General features: G+C 31.9%; 1 protein-coding gene across 1 annotated transcript; it reads left to right on the forward strand.

Annotated features, from left to right (window-relative positions):
* Positions 1-7,758: 7,758 nt before the first annotated feature.
* On the forward strand, positions 7,759-9,508 carry LOC139844573 (F-box protein At1g67340). Its single transcript, XM_071834797.1, has 3 exons — positions 7,759-8,124; positions 8,224-8,386; positions 8,497-9,508. The coding sequence occupies exons 1-3, from the start codon at positions 7,874-7,876 to the stop codon at positions 9,232-9,234; spliced, it is 1,152 nt and encodes a 383-aa protein (XP_071690898.1). The 5' UTR covers positions 7,759-7,873; the 3' UTR covers positions 9,235-9,508.
* Positions 9,509-17,994: the final 8,486 nt, after the last annotated feature.

A 17,994-nucleotide genomic window follows, 5' to 3' on the forward strand; every position in this document is an offset into this window, starting at 1 on the left:
CTCTAAACCTTTACGGACAAATCTTCTTTATCATCCTTCGATCTTAGAAATTCTAAGATATCACTGTATCTTTCGTTATAAATATCCTCTATATTTCTGAAGATATCTTTATAACGATTCTTGTCCGCAATTAATTATCTCTTTACAATAACTTTGTTACATCATAAAGGAAACTGTATTAGTTTCTATATTCTAAAAAAATTCAAGTTTAAAATGTTTTGAAGAAGTGTTGAGAATTGAAGCATGAGTTAGTATAATATAATGACGTCAGGCCAACATTATTATATTACAGTAAGTCATGCTAAATTTTTAATGGAAGATGATGATTCATAGACTTTATAATCATCATTTGCCATGTTACATGACTCTTACATTCTATATAATCTCTAAACATATCAAGAACATATATTCTTGATAGTTTTATCTGGTAATTTGACAAATCAAGATCGTGCTATTGCTTTCTTAGAACATTAAATATGTTCATTCAAAACTTCATACCTACAAATTCTGGACCATTACTCGCTTTACTTAAAGTCGAGAGGAGAATAAAAAGGCAAAGAGCTCCGACATATAAGGGAAAATATAAAGCCCGATAACAACACTGAAATTACAAACCGTGTATATCAATGCGTATAGCAATATAAAGACACGGGAGAACTAAAAACACAATAATTCCTAGAGCATAATAGAAGTAAACAGACTCCTCTGGTGGGAGTTGGAAAAGAAGGAAGATTGTGGCGATAACCAATATAAGGTCAAGAACAAGAACTGGATTGAGCATATTAACAAATCTTTTGGAAATATGAATTGAGGAAAGAAAGTATAGAAGTGGTGAAGATAATGAAACGGAAGAAGCTAATTTATAGCGAAATTTCAGACACAGCAATCGAGGTAATTCACCGCATTTAATTAAAGAAAATCCTAATTTCCTTAATTACCGGAGAATCAAATCCTATAGACTACGAAGATTTCCTCTAATTCCTTGAATCCTGGAAATCAATCGTGACTACGTCAAAAGTTAAAGCGAACATTTAATTTCCTTATTTCAATCTTTTGCGATATCTTCGTTTATACTCTTTCTATAATCGAATCGTTTTATCCACATTATTCAAAGGTGATAAAATTCTATTTTTCAACTCATATTCATCATTACAATATCCATGTTGTAAACAATGATGATCTCTATCAAATTTCATGATTATGATTTTCATGAACTCCTCTCTATTTTATCTACCCTAATATTATGGCATAAACGCTCAAGGTTTAAATAAGCTCACTATTATTCATTTCATGTGTATTGAAATGCCTACATAGTGTCATCATCTCCTTCTGAGGAAACCTAATCAATGACACTCTTGTTAAATCCTTTAGATAACCTCCGCATTAATAATAAAATGCACTTCGTAGAATTTATGGATCGTAAGATTTAAACGCTAGAAACAAAACAATATCCTATTAGTTGGAATTCACGAAAGGCCCCGATCATACCTGGGAACGTGAAGACCAAATAAAACGAAAATATCCTCACCTGTTTACAAACAACGCCGACTGATGGCAACAACCAAATTTCGGGACGAAATTTCTTTTAACAGGGGGATACTGTGACAACCCTTAAATTTCTGACAAAATTTAAACAAAAATCTTTATATGATTTCATTTAACCTCGACTAATTCCGACGATTCACGAATAATTATTTGTAAATAATTACGCATTAATTTGATATATTAATATTATTATTATTAATATCCTTTTTAAACAAGATATCAATAATTAATATCTTTATTATCAGTATTATTATTATGAATAAAAAAAATATTGACAAATATTCTTGGAAAAGTAGTAAATCAATTTGTGTATTTTAAAAAAAATATAAAAAAAAATCCTTAAAATAAATGATTTTTTTAATAAAATAAATAAATAAATAAATAAATTACTTTTTAATTAAAAATTATAATGGAAAACTACTTTTATTATTTTATTTTGTGCATTATCCCATGACCTAACATTTAATACTTTTGAATTTTAAAATCCCATTAAAAATTAAAATATTTCTTTTTCTTTTAATTATTTTATTCTTTTTACCTAATTTTTCAAGTATAAATACCCCTCATTTCTCATTCAAACTCACACCAAAATTTCTCTCATTCTCTCTTTGAAGAATTACTACTAGTAAGTATTCTTTTCTTACTTTTTACTTTTTACTTTTTACTTTTTACTTCAGTTTATTATTTTTTTACCGAAACATGTAAATAATGTTATAAATTATATGCAATTAAAATTAAAATAAATAACATGTTATAATTAGTAATATATATGTTACTAAAAATTATAAAAGCATTTTTATGAATTAATATATAGGAGTTATAATTAAAATCGAATTAATGAATATATATGTATATACACACCTAACGTGAAGGTAATAATTAAAGATAGCGTACAAAGACTACAAACATCACCGCTACTTGTGGCCTAGGGTGATCCTTGTTACCATTATGGGACGCTTGTGGATCTCGAATGCCAAGACTTAGATTCTGGTCAAGAGATCCTGGGCCGCTCGGTAACAATAGATCATTCGAGTGACTTGCATGTTAGCGACGAAGTTTGGGCGAGATTGTACAACATCTTTGTTAAGAATTATAACCCGAACATTCTTAAACTAGAAGCTTACTATAAGTGGAAGTTTTTCATAAATAGTAGGTTTCCAAAAATAGAAACTTTTGAGAAATAGGAACTTTTCTCGAAAACCGTCACTGTCAATATAGTTGCTATATTAATAAACATACTTTATGTCAAGTTAGACATTAACTAATCAAACGTTATACCTCAAGGTTGATATCCAGATCACTTACTTGCTTTACTTTCCTTCTTGAGTGGAATACTTCAACTGCTATTTAATGTGAGTTTTCATATGCTCCCTTTTACTCTTTACATTTTTGGGCTGAGAATACATGCGCTACTTTTATAACTGTTTTTATGAAAAGAATACAAATACTAAAACTGATTTTTCGTGAGTTTTCATAGTTCCCTTTTTATCTATATTTTTGGGCTGAGAATACATACGCTACTTTTATAATTATTTTTATGAAATGAATACAAATACTAGAACTGATTTTTCGTGAGTTTCATATGATCCCTTTTACTCTTTACATTTTTGGGCTGAGAATACATGCGCTACTTTTATAACTGTTTTTATGAAATGAATACAAATGCTAAAACTGATTTTTCGTGAGTTTTCATAGTTCCCTTTTTATCTATATTTTCGGGCTGAGAATACATGCGCTACTTTTATAATTATTTTTATGAAATGAATACAAATACTAAAACTGATTTTTCGTGAGTTTTCATATGCTCCCTTTTACTCTTTACATTTTTGGACTGAGAATACATGCGCTACTTTTATAACTGTTTTTATGAAATGAATACAAATACTAAAACTGATTTTTCGTGAGTTTTCATATGCTCCCTTTTACTCTTTACATTTTTGGGCTGAGAATACATGCGCTACTTTTATAACTGTTTTTATGAAATGAATACAAATACTAAAACTGATTTTTCGTGAGTTTTCATAGTTCCCTTTTTATCTATATTTTTGGGCTGAGAATACATGCGCTACTTTTATAATTATTTTTATGAAATGAATACAAATACTAAAACTGATTTTTCGTGAGTTTTCATATGCTCCCTTTTACTCTTTACATTTTTGGACTGAGAATACATGCGCTACTTTTATAACTGTTTTTATGAAATGAATACAAATATTAAAACTGATTTTTCGTGAGTTTTCATAGTTCCCTTTTTATCTATATTTTTGGGCTGAGAATACATGCGCTACTTTTATAATTATTTTTATGAAATGAATACAAATACTAAAACTGATTTTTCGTGAGTTTCATATGATCCCTTTTACTCTTTACATTTTTGGGCTGAGAATACATGCGCAAATTTTATAACTGTTTTACACGTATTAACTATTAAACTGTGATATGTTGGGCTATGACCAGCAAGTCCCCAACCGACAAGTATAAACGATAACTTGTTACGGGGCAAACTTGAAAGTCTAGTCTAAATACAAGTACCAACTATTAAACTGTGATATGTTGGGCTATGACCAGCAAGTCCCCAACCGACAAGTATAAACAATAACTTGTTACGGGGCAAACTTGAAAGTCTAGTCTAAATATCAGTACCAACTATTAAACTATGCTATACCCGGCTATTTCCGACTAAGTCCCTACAGTGATATTTTTAATTGCTGCGGCATTCTTAATTATTGGGGATAGGCCTATCGGGAGTAACGTCCCCGATACATTTGACGAAGTCTTTGTATTACTTAATAATGAAATTAAAACGACAAGGACAGAACAACTTGTCACGGGGCAAACAACGTTTAGTCTAAATATCACGCACTGGCATAACTTTTTGATCCTGCGGGAGATCAACTTGACTGGATCTGAGTGATCTACTTATGAAAACAAATCTTGTGGTCTAACACTATTACTGAAATCATTATTTATGACAAACCTATGAACTCACTCAACCTCGTGTTGACTTTTTAAGCATGTTTATTCTCAGGTACTTAAATATTGCTTCCGCTGTATATCTACTGCTTTGATGATGATTGCATGCTATGCTTGGAGTCTTCATTAAATATCATATCAATTAAAGACATATTTATCTTCCGCTGCAAAACTCAACAAAATGTCTCATGTAGAGTCGTTCTCGTTTATACAACTGTGATTTGATATAATTAGTCACAAATACCCCAGGCCCTATTTGGGGGTGTGATAATGAGCTATATGAAAAATGCGGAGACCAACAAAGCATTATTAAAACAAGAAATCGAGTTATGCTAGAAGATGTGGAAAAGGGAATCAAATCAAGCAAAGATGACAAGGGATTGATTTACACAATGACGAAAGCACGGTAAAAGTAGAAAATGGGTCGAAGAAGGATGAGCAAAAGGTCGAGGTTGAGGTGCATACTACACCAACGTCGAGGGAATACAAGACGCCTATCCCGTATCCACAAGCTTTACTTCCAAAACAAACAAAGGAGGCGGTTTGTAAGGTTTTTTCAAGATTTAGTGGAGAAATAGTTGATTCCTCCGTGCGTTCCCCGTTCCTTAATCGGAAGTTCTTCTTCTAACGTTATCTCGTACAATTTCAAATCTCGAAAAGGTAAAGGTGTCCACATCGACAAAGTTAACGGATTCACAAACCGACCGGATGAGCGGAACGGAAAAGGTCCATCATAAGGTGTTTTTTTATGTACGTTATAGTTGTTTCGCTTGTTTATGTTATGTTTCTTCTCGCATCTGTTTTGTGATAGTCTTCGGTTTCATGTTTATGTTAGCTTTGTCGTAGTTTTTGGTTACAGTTAGGCTCGTTTGGAGTTATCGTCGTTATGTGACGTTTACTTGTTTCGTGCCTGTCTGGTTTTGGGTCTGTACCGGTTTAGGATTTTCATTATTCGATGAAGGACCCGTTTATATGGTATTCCTTTTTTGTCAAAAAAAAAAAGTTAAATAGTAAAGATTTTATGTGATTGAGAGATTATCAACTATACTTTAGGTATGTCATAAAACACATAGTTAGCAAAATTAATACACAATATTTTAACATTTACTGTTTTTAATATTACATTCCATACTGTTATAATGTAAACCCGTAGGTATAACTTTATTATAGCCCGATATATATAGGGATACAAGGACACACAAACCCTAAAATCCCTAATGGACCTAAGCCCACAATCGGACTTGGGCCAACCTAATCCGTCTAACACTCCCCCGCAGTCCGAGCGGCGAAATCGCGAAAGCTCGGACTGGAAAGAAAACAATATAAAAATAAAAAGAATAAATAAAAACACAATTTTCTTTCTAATTTGTTGTATCGAATTGATTGATATCGCTGATTGGTTGCGTTGCTTGACTGCGTTTCCTTTTCCGTAACGTTTTTTTTTACGTCGTGGCTTGCTTGCCTAAGGATTGAGCAGGACTTGAGCTTTGAACTTTTATCGCCGATACAATCTTCTTCAACGCTGCAAAACAAGAGTTTTTTTTTTTTTTATTCCTCTTTTTTTTCGTGATTTTTTTTTTATTCCTTGATTTGTTGCGCCGAATAGACCGATATTCGCTGATTTGGTTGCGAATGTCTTGATGGCTTCTTCTTTCCCGTAGGTTTTTTTTATTTGAACCTAAATAAAACGAAATTAGAATGTTTGAATTTAGAGTAAACAATCTTGTTATGCCCATTATGCTGCTTTCTCGTCGATTTTGTACATACTCTCTTGGTTATAATATAGTTTTTGTGCTTGCTTTTCAAAAAATAATATACAATCTTATGCAATTTTGAAATCTGAACACTGATAAAAAGTCAGTTAACTCCAATAACAATTCCGATCGAGCTTCATCTAAAATATACAATCTTCTGGTGGACTTTGGGGTGGTTGGGAATGGTAACGTTGATCGAGCTTCAGGTTTGGAGGGGTGCGTTTTACCTTCAATTTTGGTCGATGAGGGTGTAGCTGCTTTCAAAGGTGCTGATGTTCCTGTTGTTGAGGTGGATATTGGTGTGGAAGTGAATGGGGCCATTGATATTAATTGTGTTCCACATAGTGATGGGACAAATGAATTGGTGGACTCATTTGATTGCTTCTCTACCATTAATTTGAAGGATAAATCTCCTCTTGAATCTGATCATGCCTCGGCTTCTAAGGCTTCTTATGGGAATGATCAGTGTCACAAAGGTTCAATATCTTTGTCTTCAAGGACCGTAGTCAACAAGAATAATGATGTTGGGGGTAATGGTTTGGATATGCGGAAGAAGTCGTCTTCGGGGCTTGATGGGCCCTTGATTTTACGGGATGAAGATGGTGATGTGGCGTGTGACGTGGATGGTGTTAAAGATGTTAGCTCGGGTCTTGGTCCTTCGGGTAATTATACGGGTTACCTCGAATCACTGATGGGCGATTGTGCAAGTATTCGCGTAGTTGGCAAGCGCCTCAATTCCAAGGAGATTCCTAAACCCAGGAAGGTTAAAGTCAAAAAAGTTCATGGGGTCGAGTTGAATAATTTTTATTCGGTAGGCATGTGATTGGTTTGTTTTCTTTGAATTTTCTTGATCTCTAGTTTTAGGTGATGTAGTTCCCATTTTATGTTTCTTTTAGTTGGTTCTTTATCATGTTAGCGGGTAGTTTTTAATTTAGTTGGGTGTTAGTTTTTAGATTGGCTCCTTTGTGATTTTGTTGTCCGGTTGAGTCTTGTTGATGTCTGTGAGTCGTTTGGCCTCCTCCTTTTTGAGGGAGTGTCTCGGCTAATATAAGTTATCCCTTTTTTGAAAAAAAAAATAAAAAAATTATTCTGATAATAAATATTTCTAAAAAGTAAAACTCCAAATTTTGACCGATTATACACTTTTATCACATGTCTTGTAAACAAATCAAACTTTATAGCTTTTCTTTTACAAATTTCAAAAATATACGAAGACAATTCTGATGGGTAAAACTTGTACGTATAAACAGACAAAGCGTACAATGAAGGAGTACGACGGACAGACGGATCTAGTCAACGTCGTTTGACCACGATTTCACCATCTTCTTATTTAAACAATAAACGATGGTACTAAGAAAGGGTATAATTGTCATTAACCATTTCTTAGAAGTTACTAGTAGCAGATACAATATTTTAATCGTCAAATCTTTAATTTTAATTGTTCGGCAGCGTCGTTTTGGTTGTTGTGTTTCACCTTTCCCTTTTATTAAATTCGAAAACGCCTTTTCTCTTGTGCCCTATATATATAACGCCTCTGTTTTTTCTCCAACATTATATCATATATCTGAACTATACATACACATTTCTGTATCTATAACCAAATGAGAACAAGAAGCATGTGTTGTAATAAAAGAAGAGATTACAACAGCAATACTAATCTATCAACCGCTGACAAAATTACAGTCAGCCGGAAAAGAACAAAGTCGTCGGCCGGAAAACCGGTACCGTCGGAGACCGTTTCCGGTCAGTGTGATTTCCTTGATGCCATTCCAGACGACATCGTTTTGTTTATTCTTGCTAAACTCAGTTCAACCGCTACTTGTCCTGCTGATTTCATCAGCGTTTTGTCAACGTAAGGATCCGTATAAATGGAAAAAACTTATTTGTGTTCATTTCGGAAAAAGTTTGATAATCTTATAACTGATTTTGTAACCGATTTCTGTTTCAACAGATGTAAGAGATTAAACGCGCTAGGTGTTCACTCACTTGTGCTATCGAAAGCTTCACCGGAAACTTTCGCCGTTAAAGCTAAAAGTTGGTCGGAATCTTCACATCGGTTTTTGAAACAGTGCTCCGATGCCGGAAATGTTGAAGCTTGTTACACCCTCGGCATGGTTAGTTTCGTTCTCATTTTACTTTTTATTAATTTAATAATTAATGTTCTTACAAAGGAGTACTTGATAATAATAATTTTTAATTTTAATTTTAATTCTGTTGTATACAGATACGATTCTACTGTTTACAAAACAGAGGAAGTGGTGCGTCATTAATGGCGAAAGCGGCGATTAATTCACACGCGCCAGCTTTATACTCGCTAGCCGTGATTCAGTTCAACGGAAGCGGTGGAACAAAAACCGATAAGGATTTACGTGCCGGAGTCGCGTTATGTGCACGCGCAGCGTTTCTAGAACACATCGACGCGCTCCGGGAACTCGGGCATTGTCTACAAGACGGTTATGGTGTACGTCAGAATATATCAGAAGGCAGGCGGTTTTTGGTGCAAGCAAATGCGCGTGAACTCGCTACCGTACTATCAACAACTCCGTCAGCGTTAATGTCCGGTAACTGGATGACGTGGAATCCGTTACCGCATTTACGTCATGAAAACGTGGTAGGTCCTGGTTGTCCGTTACTAAGTGATTTCGGATGTAACGTACCGGCGCCTGAACCGCATCCGTCGAACCGGTTTTTATCCGATTGGTTTAGTGAGAAAGTGCTCGAACCGGGACTCCGGTTGTGTTCACATGCCGGTTGTGGTAGACCGGAAACGAGACAGCATGAGTTTAGAAGGTGCTCAGTTTGTGGTGTTGTGAATTATTGTTCACGCGCTTGTCAAGCGCTTGATTGGAAGATGCGGCATAAGATGGAGTGTACACAGGTGGAAAGATGGGTGGATGACGGTGAAGGAGATGGTGATAACGGTAATGTTGAAGGAGTTGACGGAATGATAGTTGAAAGTTGACTGTAACGTTGACTGTTGAACGGCATATTGTAACGGTCGCCGGAATCTGAAGTTATTTACTTTTTTAAAGGGGAGCAATTTTGTAAAATATAATTTTAACACAGCTCCGTTTAGTTTATGAAATTTAATGATGAGATGCTAGTAAAGTTAAAGCGGTAAAATTTAATTCAAACTTACTGTTACGGTTACAAAAAAAAATTAGCTTCAAAGATTATGAAGACAAAAAGTCAACGTGAGACGCCAAATTTAAATATAGTACCGAGTATATTTTAGTCTGTCTTTAATTAGTTATACTAATACTAAAGTTGATTCGTTATATTTTTAATATACTTTTATTTAATTAATTTTGTCTTACTACATAAATTTTGAAAATATATCTCTTAGTCTTAACTAGTTTAGGTTTAGTTTTCAATATATTTTATTGCGTTTAGTTTGTAAAATTATTTCGTGGCTAACGATGATGTCGTTGAAGCACAACTCGAGTCGAACTAAAAGGTATAACCCATGAAATATTTAAATGTTATTTTAAATTAACAATATATGTGCATCTCCGCATTTCGCTATGAAATTGTCGACTTTTAAAAATTTAACGCAAAATCAACGTGTATGAAAAGTACCCCAAATATTTAGCGTTTTTTAAAAAGCGTCCGTTTTGCGTATAGTTAGTGACATTGTGTTCCTAAAATTATTTCGAGTTTAACAATGGTGTCGGAAAAATTTAACTCGTTGCGAGCGAGAATATATGACCCGCTGAATATTTGGTTGGAGTTTATTTAAGATTTTTTTATGAAAATGGCTATTTGACACTTTACCTCATATTTGGGGGGGCCGATTTGAGTATGTAAAAAAGCATGGGGGGTTTTGTTGGTGTAATGAAATTTAGTTAAAAGTAAAAATAAAAGAAAGTGAAATAACGAAAATATCCCTAGTTACTATTCATATTTTTTTGTCTGTTAGATAATATGGTAATATAAAATAAAATATTTTTTAACCGTATGATTTTATTAAATGGACAAGTATAGTGAAGTTCAACTTGACTAAAAAACTCCGTAGGTATATTGCTGTTCGTACTCTCGACTCTAAAACCTCTTTTTTTCTTTTTGCATTGATCATAAATTTTTAATTATTCAAAAATTGTTTATTGATAAATTGAAAAGTGGAATGTGTATTAAGTCAGTCAAAAATATACCGTAAGGTTATTGAGTCCAAAACGCTAGGTCCAATATCTCGAAGTTCTGTAGGTCAAGCCCAATAATATTGAAGTATAAGTCAAAATGCGTTGAATGGAGTTAGCGTGTGACATTATACACATATATCTAAAATATGTTTAAAGTTTTTTAACGCCAAGCATTATGACTATTGTGAAGGTGAAAAAAAGGTTACATACTTGTAATCACCTCAATGTACAACGATTTTTATTCATATATAATATGGTCGATATCGTAGAGATGTCGTTAGAAAATTTAAATTTTTAACACAATTTTTTTTTTTTTTTTTTAGATTTTGTTCTATCCTCTCACGTAAACTACAAATGAGGTCAAACCTTTTCACATATTACCAAATATGGATTGAAATTATGGTATTTGCTGTTGTGTTTAAAGGAATCTTTGATAAAATTTTCGATATCATGAACCCTTAAAAAGTGTTTAAGTTGGTGACATTATGTTCAAAGGTTCAAAAGGTTATTTCAAATTTTGTACTGTAATTTTTTTTCCTACTATACGACAGAAATTTTAACTCTGATTAAAGCTTATATGATGTTCAGCCTATCGCATCACGAATCACACAGCAATCACATATATACGGTGTAATAAGAATTAGAATTTAGATAATCTAAAAGTGTAAAATCTTGTGTATTCGTTTGAAGTTTAGAGCTTAGTGCAGTGCAGTGCAGTGCAGGGTTGTTGTTGTTGTTTTTTTTTTTTTTTTTTTTTTTTCAAAATTTATATAAATTCTCAATATTTTCTTTGACACCGTACTATACATACATACATACATTATAGAAATAAAAGATGTAAAATACGGAGTAATTGTGAATCCATCCAAAAAAAAAAAAAAATTGGAGTTTTAGTAAACGTCATGTTTTTGTAGTACTAGTATGTTTCTTGGATTCTAGAAGGGTCTCAATCGGACCCAAATCCATGTCTTTCATTAGGTGTTGTACGCTACTCATAAAGACTTGTACATCGATTAATGAGATGGGAAGCTATGGCGATAAGGGGGAAATTTATACCTCCCCATGTCACCACCGAATAATAAATATAAATACGAATTGTGGGTCGTGGGTCGTAGTTTGTTTCTCTTCTCACGTTACATATTAGATGTTGGCCAAGATAGAAGATGTAATTTATTTAATGTTACAACTTTTCAATCATCAATTCTTTTAGCACCGGTGTCGTGATGATTAGTTTTAGTATTTTTTTAATAGAAGAATATTAAAATGAATACAATTTTTAAGTTGATATCCAAGGGATCAATTATAGCGCGTAATGTAGCGCAATAATCACTTGTTCTTACATGTAGTCAAAACTACTCCAAAATGTGGTTCACATGTGATTGACTTCGTAAACCCTAAACTCTAAATTGGACTATTTTTTTAAAAAAAAAAAATTCAAAAGAAAAAAACAAAATTTTTTTGTCCAATCACATGTGATTGTTTTCATGACCCGTCCTAATTCATCTGGACGAATACATTACATTTGATTACATCGCGAGGTGCTTGACCTCTATATGATACATTTTACAAACATCGCATTCGTTTTTAAAAGACAAACTTTCATTTACATCGAAAGTTGACAGCATGCATACCATTTCACAATATATCCAACTATAATTGACTTAATAATAATCTTTGATGAACTCAACGACTCGAATGCAACGTCTTTTGAAATATGTCATGAATGACTCCAAGTAATATCTCTAAAATGAGCAAATGCACAGCGGAAGATTTCTTTCATACCTGAGAATAAACATGCTTTCAAGTGTCAATCAAAAGGTTGGTGAGTTTATTAGTTTATCATAATCATTCAATTCCATCATTTTAATAGACCACAAGATTTCAGATATTTAATTGTACACGTAACCCGAGTACATAATAACATGCGTAACCCGCGAATTAAAAATTCATTCATATGGTGAACACCTGGTAACCGACATTAACAAGATGCATATAGAATATCCCCATCATTCCGGGACGCTCATCGGACATGATAAATCGAAGTACTAAAGCATCTGTAACCCGGATGGGGCTTGTTGGGCCCGATAGATCTATCTTTAGGATTCGCGTCAATTGGTGGTAATTATAATAAACACCAATTCTTAGGCTACCAAGCTAAAAAGGGGCATATTCGGTTTGATAATCCAACCATAGAATGTAGTTTCGATCACTTGTGTCAATTTCGTAAAGCATTTATAAAAGCAAGGCATGTATTCTCAGTCCCAAAAATATATATTACAAAAGCATTTAAAAAGGGGGCAAATGAAACTCACGATATTGTATTTTGTATTAAAAATACATATGACGACTTTGAACAATGCAGGGTTAGCCTCGAATTCACGAACCTATATCATTCGTATATGTATATATATATATATATATATATATATATATATATATATATATATATATATATATATATATATATATATATATATATATATATATATATATTAAAACATATACTCGTAATCGATCAAATTTGTTATATCTTAATTTATATATTATATATTTAATTTGTGTGTGTGTATATATATATAAATATATATATATATATATATATATATATATATATATATATATATATATATATATATATATATTCAAAATGATTAATATTTATTTAGTTATTCTAGTATATCCATCTTTATATACATAATTATTTAGTGTTATATTTAAAAATCAATAGTTTGTTATGTATAAGTATTTATATAAATAATATTATTAGGTTTGATATATATATATATATATATATATATATATATATATATATATATATATATATATATAGTTATGTGAAATATTTTTATAGTATAGGTAATAAGTATATTTTTATGTACAAAATAGTTATCTGTTTAAAAAGATAGTTTTGATAATAATAATGATTTACTAATAATAATAATAATAACTTTGATAATAATAATAATACTAGTAATGATATTGTCAATACTAATACTTTTAATAATAATATTAGAAATCTTATTAATAATGGTAATATTAATATTCATATTACTTAATAATAATACTTATATTAATAACAATTATTCTAAAATGATACTAAAATAAATTTTAATAAAAATATAGTAAATTTCATTATTTTCATATAAAAAATGATAATATTCATAATCACTATAATAATAATAATAATAATAATAATAATACTTATATTAGTAGTAAAATGGTAAGTTATATTTTAAATGATAATCTTAATAATAATAATAATAATAATAATAATAATAATAATAATAATAATAATAATAATAGTAACAATAATAATAATAACACTAATAACAATAACAATTTATAATAACAATAATAATAATAATAATCATAATAATATATATAACAATTAAAGACTACCTTTAAGTGTTTTTCAAAAAAAAAAAATAAAAAAAAAATTCCACAAACGGGCTCGAACCCGAGACCTCACGCTCACCCGCTTAACACTTAACCATTGAACCGTTCCCAATTTTCCTGAATATAACCCATAATCAATTATACTTAACTCATTCTTTTTCTGTTTTCTTTTCTTCTCTATTTTTTCATGAATCCAAGATCGACCAGTGCCCATTTTTATAAAAGAGATGCTATTTATTTGTTTTGGGATGTGAAATCAGTACATAAACGGTTTATAAATGATTGAGTTAATTAAAACAGAAAAAGAAAGAAAGAAAATTAAAAGAATCAGAAGTAGTTTTTGAAGAACCCGTATGAACTCATAGATTGATTTTGAAATCGAGTACGTTTTAGACAACAATTTCAACATGAAAAAGGTATTAAATCATGATTAGAAGCTTTCTGCAACCTTAATTGAACTTAAAACATTAAAATCAAATCGAATTTTACCAAGAACAAAAGGGTTGACTTTTTATTTTTTAAGTTTGACTTCGAAATTGAAGCTCTATAGGACAAATTGAACTATGAGACTTTATAGATAGTTTGAGAAGAAGGTTTCAAACACAATTGCATTTACACATTCTGAAATTTTATTTGAATTCGAGGTTAAAAAAAAATGAACACGAGAAGAGCACAAAACCTGGGTTCTTCGTTTTCTGTTTAAATTCAACCAATTGATAGCTGTAAAATATATTATGAATTGATAGTTGATAAGGTAATGTTGTTTTATATTAATTAACACTAGATTCAATCGAGCTGTAAAGAAAAATTCATCGACAGAAGAATCAATTCGTACATGGAAGAAAATAAAAAATAATGTAAAGAATAACACTGATTTGTACTGGATTTTGTTGTGTTTTGGTTTGTTGATTTCGACATGTAACAAGAGGGGATAGAAACAAATACAGAGAAAAGGAAAAAGAGGAGATCGATAGCAATGGCTAACAGAATTGGTTCCTAATTAGATATATATATATATATATATATATATATATATATATATATATATATATATATATATATATATATATATATATATATAATTAATATTAGTAATTAATAATCATATTAATAATTAATAATAATAGTAATAATATTAATAATAATAATAATAAAACTCATAAATATTATTACTGATAATACTAACAATTCGTATTATTTTTATAATGATAATATTGATAATTTATAATAATAATAATAATAATAATAATGATTCTTAATAATACTGGTAATATTAATACCTAATAAAAATACTAATATTAATCATAATAACTAAAATTATAATTTTTCTACTAGTTATACTAATAATGATATTAATAATGTTAACAATAATATTAATAATATAATAAATTAAATGTATCAAATTTTATATCTGTATATCATATATAATTATATTATTAATACTGATATTAATATCACCCTTTATTTTAATGAAAGTAGTAATAATCTAACAACTATATTTTAATCTTGTAAGTAAGTTTAGTATATTGATATTATATATTATTTATGTAATACTTATATTATATAATAACATATTAGAATATTTAATATTTATATATATTATATATATTACTACATTCATATAATATAATTGTGTACCGAGTTCATATATATATATATATATATATATATATATATATATATATATATATATATATATATATATATATATATATATATATATATTAATAACATCGTAATTATTTTGTATATTACTTTACATATTTAATTCAAATGATTAAAGGGTGTTATGTTAATTCAAATTAATATATACATTATATTTATATTTACATATTTATTTTCACATAATTGTTCGTGAATCGTCGGGAATAGTCAAAGGTCAAATAATTTCATTAAACAGTTCAAAAATTTTGAAGACTCAACATCACAAAATTTGCTTATCGTGTCGGAACCATATAAAGATTAAGTTTAAATTTGTTCGGAAATTTTCGGGTCATCACAGTACCTACCCGTTAAAGAAATTTCGTCCCGAAATTTGATCGAGGTCGTTGATCATATACATAGCATTGTATATGTATATTTTATTTTCTAAAAAGCTAAGGACAGAACTACGCGGATTATAAGGCACAGTTATGCAATACTCGCTGAAAATAAATACTGCGGTTATGTATTCGCTGAAATGCCAAACTGCGGTTTGATCCGCTGACTTTCCGCGGAGAGCCGAGCATCTCGCAGACCGCGGATATCACGGATACTATAAATAGGGAGCTTGGCCTCTCATTTATAGGTTGTTGATTCTCTGCCATTTGCCTAAGCCTTTGTAGATTTCACTTGTGACTTTGCCCAAGGACTTCTTACATTGAGTTAAGGTGAATCATGCTAATCGATAACGAAGACCGGGTCGGGGTGGTTGATCACTTGATAGTTAAAGTGAAAAACGATCATCGGGGCCCAAAATAATCATCGAACATCCCATCCTCCATTATAATCTTATTGCACTCAATCCGTAATTAAGCAACATCATTAATTAAGAATTGATCAATTGGCGCCATCCGTGGGACACATTTTACAAATTAAACTGAAATTTTTTTGTTTTACGCCGATTAAACAATTAATTCAACGGTTTATTCAAATCGTGTTTTTGTTGTGATGATTTGCAGGTGTTTTTTCCAATACGCAAATTGTTAATCTGCTTAACAATCATGACGTCGAATGCAAAACAAACTGGCGTCTCTGCGAATGCTGATGCATTGCCTGGCGATTCGCAGAACGTTATCGTATTTCCAATGCAAACAGATGCAAGTGTTACTGCGGGAAAATCGGTTCAGGAAACGAATGCTAAAAAATCTAATGCAAACAATGCTAACGATTCGCAGCCTGAAGCTGCCGCTGAAAAAATGATCGCACGCAGAACGTTATTGTAAAATCGCGAAGAATCAATCGCTGAAGGAAAGCGAGCGAAAATCTTATCGGGAAAATCCAGTTTACGCACTGAGAAAATTGTTAATACTGCTATTGAGCAAGCCAAAAGAGACGCTAAGCATATTTGTGAATTTCGCATACCCCGCACATACTTATGGCCATTAAGTGGTTCAGGATCACAAAGTGATCGGTTGGTTCTTGAGCACAATGACAGCGATAGTGATAACGCGGATGATCAAATCCACGCGTGCTCCGCACACAAGTCCAGATTGGCGAAAGCGCCAAGGCTGGAAGATGAATTTTTTGATGACTCAGACAGCGCAGAAGAGTTTGTTAAAAATCCATACGTCAAGCGAAAGCAACCACCAACACCTTTCCCTTGCTATGGGGAGGAAGGTGAAGCGTCTGAAGCTGCGCGCAGAGAAAACGCCCAAAATTTTTTAGCGGATGCTTTCAGAAGCATTGCGCCGAAATCAATGTAGCATAAGTTCGATCAGCCAAATTTTCTGCAAGATATGCTTACCAAATTCTGTGCGGATAACACAGACATTCGCACAAAAAAGGCAACAGAAATTACCACTGCTGCAGATAAATTTGTCCAGCACATTTCTGACTATCCAATTGTTTCTCCGCCGATTGTGCCGGCGACGTTGGGAGTTTACTCAGGCCTCACTGATCCCTGGGATTTTCTGCAACGCTTTGAGGGCGTCGTAAGCACTTACAACTGGGATGAACCAGTCGCATGTAGAGTGTTTCCTACGGCCTTGCAGGGGTCAGCAAGGGAATGGTTTCACAGCTTGCCATCTCGCAGTATCGTTGGCTTTGTGGATCTGCGAGAAAAGTTTTTGCTGCAGTTTCAAAATTTATTACCGCAGAAAAAGACACATATAGAGTGTCACGATATTAAACAAGGCAACAAGGAGACTCTAAGTGCGCTACTACGCGGTATATTTATGAGTGCCAGAAAATTCCGCGGTTGAATGAAGATCAGAAAATTTCTGGTTTCTTGCATGCTATCAACCCACAGCGACACCCTACGCTTGTGCGGCGATTAAGAAGAGATGTCCCGCAGACATTCGCAAAAGTGCAAAAGGAAACTTATGATTATATCCGCGGAGGAGAAGATAGCAGTATTACCCCTGCATGTGGCTGGGGTAGAGATAAAAGTTGGCGAGATGACAATGACTCTTTCAGAGATAGTAACAGCGATAGCTATCGCGGTCCAGGCTTTTTGCGAAGAAATGGTGGCGGCGGATATCAGCGTA

Source organism: Rutidosis leptorrhynchoides, chromosome 4 (assembly GCF_046630445.1).
Source record: "Rutidosis leptorrhynchoides isolate AG116_Rl617_1_P2 chromosome 4, CSIRO_AGI_Rlap_v1, whole genome shotgun sequence".
Taxonomy (NCBI): domain Eukaryota; kingdom Viridiplantae; phylum Streptophyta; class Magnoliopsida; order Asterales; family Asteraceae; genus Rutidosis; species Rutidosis leptorrhynchoides.